Genomic DNA, 15,622 nt, shown 5'->3' with positions numbered 1-15,622 from the left:
GAGATAGAATCTGCAGCACTTCCCAACAACCTTCACTGATTTCTGAGAAGTGAGGAATGACCATACAAGAGTTTGGCCCCCCAAGTGCCCTGAAGCCCTCCACAGACAAGGATTCCACAAAGCCCAGGGATAAGGATAGCTGGCCTCCATAGGAGGCCAATCCCTCAGAATCTTAAATCTGAACCCCACAAAAATGCCTTTCCTCATTCCAAGGACAGTGGACACACTTACTCTCAGGCTGGAAGATAAATCCATGGAGCCACACTACCAGCAAGGTCCAGAGGACACTCCATGCAATCAACTGCCATGGCTCATATTTGGTACAATATCCATTCACGTAGTTCTTGGCATTGATCAAGTAGACCTCCAGGATTTCCTGATAGGGCTCAATGGCCTTCTAGAAATAGGACAAGAGAAAAAGAAAAGTTATGAGAAAGAAAAAGAGAATTCAGTCTTTTACTGAAGGATTTAAGTATTCAATTTATTTCACTTCCTAACTATCATTTGCTTTTACAATTAAGAACCTTCATACTCTTACCCCAAAATACCTCATTATTTCCAAAAAATCTCAATTCCAGTCAGATTAGAGACTATCTTAAATGATGTGCTCACATTTTTTTTTTTTTTGCTTTGGAAAGATACTTCTGCAAAAGTGAGAATTAAACATGTATACACATAAATAAATACATGATTACTTAAGGAGGGAGGGTAAACTAACAACTGAAAATTTAAAGAATGTCCTGAACATGTGAGGTGAGAGTTAAAGGAAGATAAAAATTCAGAGGGGCCAGTAGAGAAACCCAATCCAGTCCCTGTGGCTGGCTGATTTCGGGTCTTGGGGTCAGGGACCATTTCATGGGTCTGCATCTTAGAGGTCTAAATGGAAGGCACCATGTGCTCCTCAGGGACCTCTGGCTGAGAGTTGAGAATGCTCAAATACTTCCAGTCAGGGGAAGGTCCTTCCTTTGGAAAGAGCAATTCCTCTTGGAAGCAGCTGATTTGAGTGTCAGACTCAGCCAGAGTCAAAATCTCAGATGCTATGATGGCAGCATTGCTGAATGACCTCAGCAATATTCCTCATAAGGCAGCTAAGTGGAAAGAGCACTGGTCCTGGAGGCAGGAAGACCAACTCAAATCCAGCCTCTGACACTTAATAATTACCTTGAGCAAGTCACTTAACCCCACTGCCTTGCAAAAAAATAAAAAGAGATGGGGCAGAGAAGATAAGAGCTCTAGTATTTTGAATCTTTACCACTCAAAAGAAGGAATCAGAACAAGTGAGGAAGCGGCTTCATTTTGTCTGAGGCTCCAGCCAAGGACAGCATCACCAGCACACGGCCAGAAGGAGGCCAACCCGGGCAGCTAGCACCCATCCTGGGCCCTTCCCCATGGCCACACTAGTGCTGCCACTCGGCGGGGGCTGAGCTTTGATAGGATCCACCACTAAAGGGGCCATCAGGTCCATCAGCTGGTGGAAACTCTGGGTCCAAGAAGTCAGCTTTATGACAGAGAAAATTCCTTCTGAAGATCCTGTTTCCTCCATAGCTTTTACCAATCATGGTTCTCCAGCAATTAGGTCAGATCATGAGAAACAGAAGAGGATGTTGGGTCCTCAAATACACAAGAGAACCCAAAATGCTTGGGTCCTCAAATACACAGAGAACCCAAAATCCAAAATCCATAAATTTTTCCAACTAAGCCCAGTTTTTATCAATAAAATAGGCTCCCCAGCTCTAGGAAGATTCCCCAGGGGCACACAGGGAACATGAGTCCTCATGCCCCCAACTCTGGACTTGAAACCCAATACTTTTTCAGCTGCATCCCTAAGACACCTCAAACTCCTCACACATCCCAGGTAAGAGAAAACAAAGCTGACAGGGAACCCAAGGTCCTCATAGAATTTGCCAAGCTAAACCCTGCAGTTTCTCAGAGAAAGTCAGGTCCAGAAAAAAGTGACTGTCCAAGGGGCAGTTAGGTGGCATAGTGGATAAAGCACCAGCCTTGAAGTCAAGAGTACCTGGGTTCAAATCCAGTCTCAGATACTTAATAATTACCTAGCTGTGTGGCCTTGGGCAAGTCACTTAACCCCATTTGCCTTGCAAAAAAATAAAGAAAAAAAAAGTGACTGTCCCAAGGTCACACAACAGGTCAGGGACTGTCCTCACATCCAGGCCTACTCCTGGGCTGACTGATCCTGAATATGGAGGCCAAGGTCAGTTTATCCTAAACAGCCTCAGTCTTTCCATATTACTGGGCTCCAAGGGACAGCTGGGAGGAAGGGGAGGATGAGGAAGCTGCTCTTTGGAGCTCTGGCTGCAAGCACAACCCCAAGGAGGATCCTGATGGAACCCAGCTTAAGGAATCTTTTAATCCCTCTGACGCCTCCTGAGAGCTCCTGAAGGACTTCACCTTAACTAATACAACCATACGGGCAACCTGAGTAATAACAAATGGAAAGACTGGCTCTGTGACAGTCTGTTGACAAGCCCCTTATGACACAGGGAGGTCCTGACACTGCCAACAGGAATGGAGAGAGTGGGGGCCAGAGGCAAGAACACGTCACATATTCATAATTTTTTATCATATCTTCTAGCTTAAAGGAAAACATTCTTTTACCATGTATACATGTAAATTTTATATAAAAATATATATGAAAAATCTTGTCAAAGTATCATAAGTTTCTCAGAACTATATGCCTGGTATTTCTTTAGCTAGTACTCAGCCTTCACTTCTCAGTCACCTGGCCACTAGGTAAGATGTCCAGATTCCTGGTATTGAAGTACAATATCAGTATCTCCCCCCATGTTAAACGCAAACACAGGAGGAGAATGATCAGGATGCAGGGAGATGCATCCTCCCAGGAAGAGACAGCAAGAGATCAGAGAGTATTGGATAAGGATGATCATCTTTGAGGAGCATTTAGGCAACTTGATATTGTACACAAAATCCACAAAAGAGGTTAATAATTTTCCCTATTCTTTGTTTTGTTTTGTTTTTTTAGGCTTTTTTGCAAGGCAAATGGGGTTAAGTGGCTTGCCCAAGGCCACACAGCTAGGTAATTATTAAGTGTCTGACCGGATTTGAACCCAGGTACCCCTGACTCCAAGGTCGGTGCTTTATCCACCTAGCCACCACCCTATTCTTTGTTTTTACAGAAATATTTCCCCTCTTTCCCAGTTCAACTGTGGCCATTACCTTAATGGCCTCCACCTAAAGGTTAGAGGTAAGATCTTAAGAATAAAACCTCAAAAGTCTAACCTATATTTTCTGTCAATTTGATTTTTAATCTATATTTTTAAGATTTTTACAGCCTAAAGTGATTCCAATTCAGTATAGCCTAAGTAGAAACATTCATTGTTCATCCTGCCATGGTCAAGGGGCTTCTGAGGACATGTCAGGGAGTCATCCCTCTCCTTAAGGTCTCATTTTCCTTCTGTATAATGAGGAGCACAAGCCTACTACAAACAGAAGAGGCAGGATGCACAACCCAATTCAATCCAACAAACAAGGTAAAGTGCTATGTATGAGAGGTACTAAGACAAAAATGAAACCATTTCTGCCCTCTGGGGCTGGAGATGAGGATGGAGGAAGAGTTCAAACACAGTATGAACCCAGATAAATTGAGTCTGAGATAATTTGAGGATGGAGACCGTAGGAATAATTGGGAAAAATCAAGATACAGTCAGAGAAGAGGTGGCCCCTGAGCTCTGCTCTGAAGGAAGCGAAGGATTCTACAAGTGCACAAGCACAAGGGTGAGCTCTGCAAGAGTTCAGGGGCAGAAGAGATTAAATATGGGGCTGGGGGCAGGGGGACAAGATGGGGGAGGGGTCTACTTGGCTGCATGTATACATGTATACATGGTAAAAGAATGTCTTTCTTTAAGCTAGAAGATATGATAAAAAATTATGAATATGTGACGTATTCTTGCCTCTGGCCCCCATTCTCTCCATTCCTGTTGGCAGTGTCAGGACCTCCCTGTGTCATAAGGGGCTTGTCAACAGACTGTCACAGAGCCAGTCTTTCCATTTGTTATTACTCAGGTTGCCCGTATGGTTGTATTAGTTAAGGTGAAGTCCTTCAGGAGCTCTCAGGAGGCGTCAGAGGGATTAAAAGATTCCTTAAGCTGGGTTCCATCAGGATCCTCCTTGGGGTTGTGCCTGCAGCCAGAGCTCCAAAGAGCAGCCTCCTCATCCTCCCCTTCCTCCCAGCTGTCCCTTGGAGCCCAGTAATATGGAAGGACTGAAGCTGTTTAGGATAAACTGACCTTGGCCTCCATATTCAGGATGAGTCAGCCCAGGAGTAGGCCTGGATGTGAGGACAGTGTGGTCCCTGACCTGTTGTGTGACCTACTTGGCTGCAAAGTTCATAAACTGAAGAAATATTAAGATGACAAAGAAAGCCAAGAGCCAGACAGTAAAGGGTTTCAAATGCCAGAAGTAGTTTGTAGCTGATCCTAGACCCCAGTAGGGAAGAGAAGACTGGTGAGCAGGGGAGTGACGTGGAGAGACCCTTTAGGAATACCAAGGCAGCAATGAGGGACAGCATGACCCAGTCAATAGAGGGACATCCCCGGGTCAGTGTCTGACCCTAACATGGATTAGAAACATTCCATCCAGCTTTCCAAGGGTGGTGGTAGAGAAGGGAGTTTTCAAGTAGGAATTCCCTTCACAGATGAAATTCCAGACTAAGAAAAAAAGCAGTTTTGTGGAGGATGGATCAGAGAAGGGGGAGAGACAGGATACCAGAAGGGCAAATAGGAGACTTTTTTAAAAATTTTAGGTAAGTGATGATACTATTCTAAAATATTAGTGAATGGAGAAAAGACAGATGAGAAAAATGTTGTAAAGACAAAATCATTAAAACTTGGAAATTAATTAGATCCTGGCATGAGAGGGGAAAGTTGAGCATTTTACCTCAATTCAAAATTGATATAACACTTACTGGGTGTATGTGGAGGGCACTAGACCCTAGGGACAGAGAGACTAAACAAAAGAGTCCACATTTCCCAGTCTGAGTGACTGGGAAAATGCGACTCTCAACAGAAACAGAGAAATCTGTGGAGGGAGAGGTTGGGAAAGGAAGAGAGGAGGTCTAGCATGTACATGTGGAGATGTCAATGGTCCATCCATATGAAGACATCCTCCAAGAAGCTGGCAATAGGGCCTGGGATTCAGGAGAGGTATTCTGAAGTTGGTTTCTGGGAAGTCAAAAGCTATACAAAGATAGCTAGACTTAGAGCTAAGAGGTCAATGAAGTCAGCACCAACTCCCTTATTGTTAAGATGTGGAAGATGAGGCCAAGGGAAGTTAAATAACCCGCCTGAGGCAAATTACAAACTAGAAATTACAGGGGCAGAGATTGAACCCCACCTCCAAAGGTCAGTACTCCTTCCACTGCCTCTTCGCAGAATTTTTCTTCCTTCTCAACCTGCAAATGTTCTTCATGATTGTTTTTTTTTTTTTTGCAAATGCTGATCACATGCACTACAAATCAAGATGACCAGGCATGTCATGAAATGATGTTTCTCATTGCCCTTGAAATGCATGATAAAGCCAAATCCATCGACTCTTTCTTTTCCAAAGAGACCTGGAGCATCATCTTTGTCTTTTGGTTTCTTTTATAGTGGGAAATGGTACAACTCAGTTCCTCTAGTAAAACCTCTCATCAATCCTGGACAAGGATCTCACCTTTAGAGTACTTATAGACAATCTAAAAACTGTCTATGTCTTAGTGAATGTCAATGAAGCAGAGGAGGACCCTACAGGATCCAGGGCCATTATGCACAGCCCAGGTAAAGAATTTCTCACTTCGATGGCAGCAGACCAGTGACTTATCTATCAGCTAAGGGTAGTATTAGGAAAGTAGAGGCTCTTTCACTGAAAGCACACTCGAAGGTCTCTCCAGAGAGCAGCTTCAAGAGCTCAGGATCATTTCTACATCAGACAATCCACAAGATTTGGGTTTGAATCTTGTAAATATTATTGAATAGCTTAGGCTACCCTTATTAAGTCACTTCTCTCTAGAGGTAAATTGCAAAGGAAATATTGTTTGGTCTCTGAATGCATAAAATCATATTTAAGTAAACCTTTATCTGACCAAAGCCTTTGATATCATCAGCCATAAGGGTTTATGGAAAATTAATGTCAAAATTTTGTTTTGTCACCAAGTGAAACAAGGATGTGTCCTTGTTCCCATGCTTTTTCGTGATGTTTTTAGCCATGTTATCAAATGCCTTCAATGAGGATGAACATGGCTTCAAGGTCACCTACTGCACTGATGGCAAATTCTTCAACTTGAAAAGGCTCCAAGCCAAGACCAAAATGGAGCGAGTGTTGGTGCAGGATCTTCTTTTTGCAGATGATTGTGCCTCAATGCAGCCACTGAAGCTGAGATGCAACAAAGGATGGATCAATTCTCTGCTGTTTATGCCTATTTTGGTCTAACAATTAACACCAAGAAAATCCAGGTGCTCCATCAGCCAGCACCACAGCATCCATCTGCAGAACCATTGACTTCAGCAAATGGAGAAGTTCTGAGTACTGTGGACAAGTTCACTTAGCTTGGCAGTGTCTTTCCAAGGAGGTACACACTGACAATGAGGTTGACACTCACATTTCCAGAGCCACCTCAGTATTTGGGAGGCTCCAAAAGAAAGTGTGGGAGAGAAGAGGTATTAAACTGAGACCAAACTGAAGTCTACAGAACTATTGTGCTGACCTCATGGCTATCTGCCTCTTAAACCTGGGCAGTCTCCCAGAGCAATGTCAGGAATCTGAATTGTTTCTATTTAAATTGTCTTGGGAAGAGTCTGAAGATCACCTGGCAGGAGAAGATCCCAGACACTGAGGTCCTTTTTCAGCTAAACCACCTAGCATTTCAACATTACCTCAGATGGTGCAATTGTAATGGGCTGCACACGTTGTATGCAGATGTTGAATGCCAGATGTATGCTTACCAGAATGGCAAGTATGGGGAACTCACAAAGGGCAAGCACTCACAAGGAGGGCAGAAGAAGCAATACTGAAACACCCTGAAAGCCTCATTGAAGAACTTTAGAATTGATTGTACAGCATGGGAGACACTAGTACAGGACCACTCAGCACAGTGTGCCCTCATCTGCGAGGGGGTTGTGCTCTATGAGGAAGGCAGAATTGAAGCAGCTCAAAGGAACCATGACATCGGTAACTTTGGAGTCCCCACCCCAGGTGTTCACATGGACTATTTGTGCCCAACCTGTGGTAGAGCATCCCAAACTGTGTATTGGTCCTATCAGCTATAGCTGGACACACTTGTCATTTGTCTCTAACATAGTGATGTCATTTTGGTCTTCTTCAATAATGAAGGACAAGAAACAAGCAACTAAAATGATGCAACAAATGTGCATCAAATACATATTGCCCACCAAGGAGCTAGGCTAAGTTTTACAGGGGATAAAAATGGAGAGAAACCACCACAGATGGACTAAGTCACAACTCAGACCATCCTGTTCTAGACTATCACATAAGTGAATCAGAGAGGAGTAGAACAATGACGAAGTGAAGTCTGATGGAGAAGGGTTTTTACAGGGATCAGGGATAATGAGCTTTGTCTGCATTAGAATAAAGAGCTTTGTCTGCATTAGGAGAACATGGTATGGAGCTGGGCACTGCTCAACTTCAGGCCAGGGGTTCTTGCTGGCAGAACTTCTGCCCTTCAGGATCTAGATGGAGTGGGCCAGGGAGCAGGGAGTGGCTCCCGGGTCACAGCAGACCCAGTAACAGCGCCAGAAGTAGCCGGTCCCCTGAGTCACTCTCTTGGATTGACAGACAGTCATATGCCAAAGTATTCCACCTAAGAGGTAAGTTCTCAAAGACTAGTCTACCATATACAATTTTTCCATTAGTCTTCTTCATCTTTGTCAGAGATGGGACTTTGCAACATGATTAGTAGCAAAGATCCCACCCAATAAAGAGGAGACCCTGGACTCCTGGGAGTGAACAGGAGATCCCAACGACCTGACACTCTTGGAGGTGCCCTGGGCCTCACTCCCTGCCAACTCCAAAACACAGAAAAATAACTTTTAGAAAATGACAACAATGCTCAAAATGAGTGTAACCTTGTGGCAGATTCTGATCAATAAATCAGCTGCTGGAGCTAATACATACAGAGGGTAGTTGAGTACTCTAGTGGGTAAAAATGACAGGCACAACATCATGAGCACTTCTCTGATACAAGAGAAATTTTTCAGGAATCCTAGGGCATTGGCCATGAGCCAACCTGGCACTTGACCCTGGTCATCCTTAACTAAGCCTTGGCCATTTTTGATAAGGGGCATTGTCAGTTTCCACCATTAACCAAAAGAATCCTGCCACAATCCAGGGGCAAAAACACCAACTGGGGATATTTTTGTTAAATTAAACTTTAAAACAAATGACACTCCAGAAATTAAAAGCCCAAACATAGTTACATTTTGAAAATTAATACTTTGAGAAACTAGTCATGTGTCTTGGGTGAACCTTCCCAAGACCATCTTTTTAGTGTCACTGCACTAAGTTAAGCTTTTTTCCTTTGGGAGAAATACAAATGAGAACATAATCCACTTCCCCTTTCTTAGGGACTTATTATCTCTATTTCCTTCCCCCTACTTCTCTACTTTTAAATATATGAAAGTCAAGCATGAGAAAATGAAATTATGTCTGCTATAAAATCTCTTCCAGGACTAAACCTATGATCCTTCAATGTTAGAAGAGTAACTTCCAAGAGTCAGGATAATTCCCAAAGTCCTTAGGAGTTTAGTGAACCACAAATTCATAAGATTCAACAGTGTGGAAAGACTGTCCCCAAAGCTAAAGGAATAGATTACTCTGGTATAACTGCATTGTCCAAAATGAAAGAGGCATCTTTGTCCTCTTTGGTTAAACCGAATAGAGAATATTATGTTTAGTTCATATTTTAAGGGCAATGAAAACACTGGAAGAGTTATGGAAAGCACATTAATGTTGGAGCTGAGAATTGATCCAACCATTCTGAAAAAGCAATTTGGAATTAAGCTATGAAAATAACCAAAATGTCCACTTCCTTTGACCCAAAAAGTAAAGGCATATGCCCCAAGGAAGCCAAAATTACAAAGGCCCCCCACATGCCTTAAAATATTTACTGCAGTACTTTTTGTAGCAGTAAAGAACTAGAAACATAAATCAATGTCCCTAGAGACTAAATATACAAGTTGTGGTACAGAAATGGAGCAATGAACAGATATGAAAACAAAATAAGACTAGAAAGATTTACATGAACCTGATACAGAATGAAGAAAGCAAACATAGCAAACAATAGACACAATGACCTCAATGATGAAAGAACCACTACATAAAAACCTTGGCCCCAAAGATGGGCCAGAAGGTATATCCCCTGTTCTTTTGCTCAAGAAGAGGATGAGGCAATATCCCTGCTGCATACTATGGGTCATATAAATATATGATTGAGTTGTGCTGATCTGTTTTATTATCTGTTTCAGATCATTTCCTGGTATTATGAGAGAAGAGGGATATATTGTGTGAATCAAAAGTCAAAGAGAGCGATAGTAATTTTTTAAATCACTGACAAACTAGAGGAAGGTAAACAGGGTGATGAGAGGACCATATTAAGATCAAGTGAATGAACTGAGGATGGTTCATCTGAAGAAGAAAAGCTGGGGAGGGTAGGAAATAGGTGTGAGGAATTATAGGGTGTTTGACTTCCACAGGATGTAAGAGGAGTCTATTAGTTTAAAAGAGTGGGGTCCATGCAAGGTTATTGGTTAGGAAAGACAAAAGAGGAGATAGAGTTGTCCCCACCAATCAACAAACTGGAAGAGTCTTCTAAGCTGACTTAAAGATGCCAGACCTACTCCAAGTAGTCCTGGGTTGACCTAAGGTCTCTGATCTCTACAAGTATGCTTGCTTAATGAGGTCCATACATATCACTATACATTCCCCCCTATGAAACTTGAGGTGCATTGACATAACATGTATTGTATGAACAGGGAACGGAAAATATACTAAAGAGTGGTATGGGGTAGGCATATCAATTAGATTGTATCCCTGACAATTCAGACTAATGGCTAACTAGGAGGGGGAGGAGAAAGCCTTTCAAATTGTATATTAGACTGGTCATTGTCATAATTCGGGGCTTTTTCCAGCTAGGAGAGATCGCTCTTTCCTGAAGGAAAGTTAATAAAAGCTAATTCAAGTTTTTATAATTATGGGGCATTTATAACATGGGACAAAACACATAGGGCTATTTTAAGTACCAGATGGGATATGCCACAACAAAGAAGGACATTTATCCTGTGTGGCTTCAAAGGGCAGAACTAGAATGAATAGAAACAAGTTGCTGAGGTAGATTTCAACATGATCAAAGGAAAACTTTTAAGAATGAGAGCTGCCCAAACTTAGAATAATGAGATGAGTTCCTACTTCTAGAGACCTTCAAGTATCAGATAGACAGAGTGATTCCCATTTGGGTCCAAGTCACATTAAAATGACTTTTAAGGTCCCTTCTAACTTCAAAATTGTGTAATTTGGTGAATTGACTAAAGAAAGCTAACTGGAAATGAGAGGAGGGGAAGGAAATGAAAAACCTAGGTCTTTATTATTATTGTAATAATTATGCTAATAAGTCACTCATTTATCTGACTCTTTAAGGTTTATAAAACATTTTGCTCTCAAATTATCCTATGGAATGCAAACATTACACCCATTTCACAGATTAAAAAAACTGAAACTCAGAGAGGTTCTATAGCTGGTCCAGGGTCATTTCACCCAAGAGACATCAGACCTAAGATTCAAGCCTTGCTTTCCTGATAAAAATTCTAACAAAGTTCCTACTACATTCAAAGACCCTCTCTGAAGCAAATATTATATAGGCTACTAGGAAGCATGCTACCTGACTAAGTTTGTTGGTCACAAAAGGGATGAATCTTGGAAAGGGAATGTAAATGTATACCCACTAATGAGAAACCAACTTCAAAGCAGACGACTCAGATCACCAGGATCATAAGAGACACTGTTTAAACTCTACAGAATCAAAATCTTAAAAGGCACTACTCTCTGTCCTGAAGAATGGTCATTTTCAGATCACAAACCCAATAGATTTCTTGGCATTCAGAAGGTGCCAATAAGCGAGGTCTATCCCACTTTCCATCCTTTTTTAAATGATCCCATATGGATTCAGTTTCACTCTGGAGCAAATTTAGCCCTCAGGTAGCCAAGAAAATAAAAAGGAAAAAAAGTCCACAATGCATTGAAGATAATGAGTGTTCAATAACCAGCCACTGACAGGACAGATAATGGTGAGGGAATCTGCCCCAGTCATTCATACTGTGAGAATCTCTTATAATCTCACTCTCCAGTCCTGGCAGAGCATTCTGGACTCTTATCAGACAAGCCCTTGGACTCAGCTAAAGATATGTTTGTTACATTTTTCAGAGTAAAGTTTTCAGTGACAGATCAAGAGACCCAAGATCAAGGACCAAGAGATCTCCTACTCCAGAAAAGGATCCATCTTCCTACTACATTCCAAGTACCCTAAAAAGGGTCTTCCTAACCCTCTGACTTTTCTTTCAGATCTAGGAAAGGTGATCATCTGAACAATGGCCTGAAGGCTGGATCCTTTTCAAATCTGATTGCAAATGAAGCACCTGCCCAAGTCCCATAGAGATTCATAGTTGTCTGAAAGAAAAACATAACATTACATATTACTGCATGTCTAATTCTGCTTGTGTGTTCCAAAAAAGGACTGATCTTCCACAGGGACAAGAGGTTAAAAGATTACCAAAAAGAGTTACCTTATTTCAAAAGTAGATAATTAATCCAGTTTTCTGTGATCCTTTGAATCTAGCAAAGGATTGATTGATCTGTCATTCAGGTGAGGCCCCCAAGTCCATTGAGTTTATAAGGAGAAATACAAAAGTCCATGCCAAAGCTGATTTTATCAGTATTATGTGCATCAAAGTCCACTGATAGCTAATCTTTAAGAAGATATCACCTAAAATCAAAACCATCCACCCTAAAATCCTGTTATCAAGGAAGGGTTTTGCTCTCCTCTGCTTCTCCTTTTCCCCTCCTCTATCCCTATTGCACAATAAAGTCCCAAGAGCTTTTCAAGAAGAGCTGGTAACTCTGGCTTTGCCGCCCAGAAGATGGCAGAGGCCAAAACATTCTGCCCAGCTTCTCCCACAAGGTTCTGGGAAACAGTAAACTGAAGAAAACCACATGGATTAGTAAAAATTAAATCTCAAACTAAGGAATAAGGCAACATAACAAAGGGAGAGGGTCTTCAGGAAAACAGCCAGGAGGCTAAGGCTCTATCTGTTTCTATTGAAGCCCTAGAAGACCAGAGAGCTAAAGGAAGAGCAGCCTGGTCTTTTTTTTTCAACAAGTCTTAAAACTTTGTAGCTTCAAAATCCAAATACAAAACTGGTCAGAAAAAAGACACCCTTATTTGGCCCCCCCAAAAGACCAAGACTAGAGAATTCCTCCTTTCCTTCATATCTTGGAAGACCCTCATTGAACAGAAGACAGAGAAGCCTCAGAATGGAGTTGGCCTTTCACCTAAAGACAGCCTCTGATCATGGTCAATAGGATGACCTTTGATGTCAGGGATGAGCAAGGTACCTTTATAAAGAGCCTGCTATGTGCTGAGAACTCTGAGGAAAATGTGGGTGTTTGGGTTCCACAAGAATGTGAATGTAGGATTTAAGCTTACATTGCAAAAACTGGGCTCTGCTTATTGTTGCCTTATGGGCAAGTGACCTCAAATCTGATCAAAAACTGATAAGATTGCTTCACCTGCTTTTAACTTAACCTAGAGTCTTGACCTCCTTTGCACATGCTCAAGGAGATAGCTGTTCTTGCTCATTAATATGAGTAGGGTAGGAGAAATGTATAGGGACCAATGTATCATTTAGATTTGTGACCCCAGCCTATGATTGGCATGGAGGGGGGCAGGAACAAAGCCTTCCAAAGTGCATAAAAGATCTTGTATTTTGGGATTTGCCAGCCCCTCTCTCCCACCATGAGAGAATTGTGCCATTTTTGTTAAGCTATCTTAACAAAAAACATTTTAATCACTCTGGACTAAGTATTCTCGAACCATTTATAACATCCATGTTCACAAAACAATATGAAAAGGACCCAAAATAAAATTGTCCCCTATAACTAGCTCTCTTCCCCAACTAATCCCAATGTGGAGGCAGGAAGGGGGAAACCCAAGAAAAGAAAAACCCACCTGCCACCAAATAACTCTTTTCCTGCCAAAAGTGAAACCAAAAAAAAAAAAAAAAAAAAAATCAGAAAAACAGATTTCCCCAAAGGATTTTCTCTCAAAAAGAAAAGTCAAGTAGGGATGAGAATGAGATCTTCCAAAATCAGATGAGTAATAGACGGGGAAGAGGGAAGGAGGCTTTTGCTTTTGAGCATCCATCCCTCACCCTCTGGCCCTTCATTTTCCCATTAACCAGTAAGTAAATACTAGACCTGTGGCTCTCAAATGCTCTCCCATTTTCTCTCTGGATATCACTTCCTGTACCCAGAAATGCTGCAAACATACTTTATATTCTGACTACATTGCCAAGGGACTTAATGGTATTAAAAGAATACTGAAAAAGACTAACAAAGAATGAAGACAAATATAAACATGACAAAGAATAAAAACCTACATAAGAATGAAGGGTTTATCATGTGGAAGGTTGGGAAGGAGACTCCTCAGGACACTCCTCAGGAAAGGAAGCTTCAAATAGGACTAGTAATATTTAGAAGCTCAATTAACATGTTACTTGAATGAAAGATGCAAAGCTAAAAACCACAAGAGTAGGCACAGTGCAAACTAATACCTAAGAAAGTTGACAAGTACTCCTATTTATTAATTAACTGATGGAGAAAATCAATCAAGGAAAAGTGAATTCTGTAAAAAAGGCAAGGGTTATCTAAAATTCACTTATCAGATCTGGGCTAAAACAATTATTTGAATTGCTTTCATTTCACAAGTCTTTACCACATAAAGGAAAGAAATACAACAGAAAGAATCCCAACTTGTCTTTTGTGGGGAAGAAATGATTTAAGCTCATTCTTCCCCAGTCTCTCATAGGACTAGGCATTTCTAACACTGAAAATGAGTTCAACAGTTTTTTCTTTACACTAAAACCTACTGCAAAATTTCCCTCAAAAGTTTTACTGTTTCTAGGGATAGGACTTCCTCACAGTCCTAGGTCTGACAGATCTCTACAATTCAAAGTTTTCCTTTGAGGGCGGCTAGGTGGCGTAGTGGATAAAGCACCGGCCTTGGAGTCAGGAGTACCTGGGTTCAAATCTGATCTCAGACACTTAATAATTACCTAGCTGTGTGGCCTTGGGCAAGCCACTTAACCCCATTGCCTTGAAAAATCTAAAAAATAACAAAAAATAAATAAATAAATAAAGCTTTCCTTCTAATTTCAAAGTTAGCTATCTTTAGAAAGTAACTCTAAGCATAATCTACTTATACAGGTAACTTTAAAATTTTTTTAAAAACTACATACAAACCCCTTCTCTAAGGAGATTTCCACTCCTAGCAAGTGCTAATACAGTCTTCAGACTAGGAGTGAATTCTCCTCATAAAGTATTTCTAATCTATCAAAGCAAGTCTGTGCTTTCAATGGGAAAGGGGAGAAAGAGGATGGATGGAGGAGAAATAAGGGCAAAGTATACATTCATCATTCTTAATCTACTTTACCTATGATCCCCCAGATAAAATTCTACCCTGATCAGGAACAAAGTTCTCACTCCAGTCTTGTCTCCTAAAATCTGGCTGATCCAAAGCTTTTTAGAGATAAAAGCTTCTCCTATAAAGATTACAAAAGGAGCCAGAGAAACACCAGAGTCAAAGACTGCCTGCTCTGTTCCAAATAAAGGTCAAGAATATTCCAAGAGGTTCAGGGTCAATTATCTACCTAAGCATTCCATAAAAAGAGTTATTGATTAAAGAAGCTATTTCTAAAATATTATCTATAGGCTGGTCTCAGGAGAAATTTTTACTGTTATCTTCATGAGTGAGTAAACAATTTCACCCCTGATCCTATCTACACTAAGAACAAGAAAGACATGACCAGGTCTCAGTAGAACTAGATAAGCAGCCCTCAAACATCAGGAAATAGATGGAAATTCATGGAATAATTCAATCCAATAACTAGGCTGTCATTCAGAGTTAACTGGCACCAGAATGTTGGCCTCACTCCTCCTCTCCTCCTCTTCAGGATGGAGCACAAAAACAAAGAGGACCACAGTCTCACAGTGAAAGGAACCTCTGAAACAGAGGTCATCGAGGCTAACCCATACATGAAAAAGAACTCCCTCCCCAACAGTCAGAGATTTGGCTAAACTGAATAAAAAGGCAGAAACCAAAGACCCTCAATGACACTTGATTGTGACGAGGGTCTGAAGTAGACAATAGAGCAAGTGTACGGAATATCCACTCGGGGCAGATGTATGAAGTTCAAAATACTCATACACCTGTCACAAACCTATGAGTTAGGCCAGTAGTACTCTACCAATGGTTTCTTATAGCAAAGATTTCTACTGATTTCATAGAATCCCAGAACTGGAAGGGGCTTCAGAGGTTATCTTATAG

The 15,622-nt window shown here is 41.3% G+C and overlaps 1 protein-coding gene across 2 annotated transcripts in view; it reads right to left on the bottom strand.

The window, feature by feature from the left end:
- The window catches only part of SGPL1 (sphingosine-1-phosphate lyase 1), an 87,450-nt gene that overhangs the window by 54,556 nt on the left and 17,272 nt on the right, over positions 1-15,622 (bottom strand). For both annotated transcript variants that reach the window (XM_074232765.1, XM_074232764.1), the window contains one exon: positions 232-397. In XM_074232765.1, the coding sequence (XP_074088866.1) occupies positions 232-397 (166 nt within the window). The remainder of the gene's footprint in view (positions 1-231; positions 398-15,622) is intronic.

Source organism: Macrotis lagotis, chromosome 4, assembly GCF_037893015.1.
Source record: "Macrotis lagotis isolate mMagLag1 chromosome 4, bilby.v1.9.chrom.fasta, whole genome shotgun sequence".
Lineage (NCBI taxonomy): Eukaryota > Metazoa > Chordata > Mammalia > Peramelemorphia > Peramelidae > Macrotis > Macrotis lagotis.
This window is presented reverse-complemented; position numbering and strand designations above follow the sequence as displayed.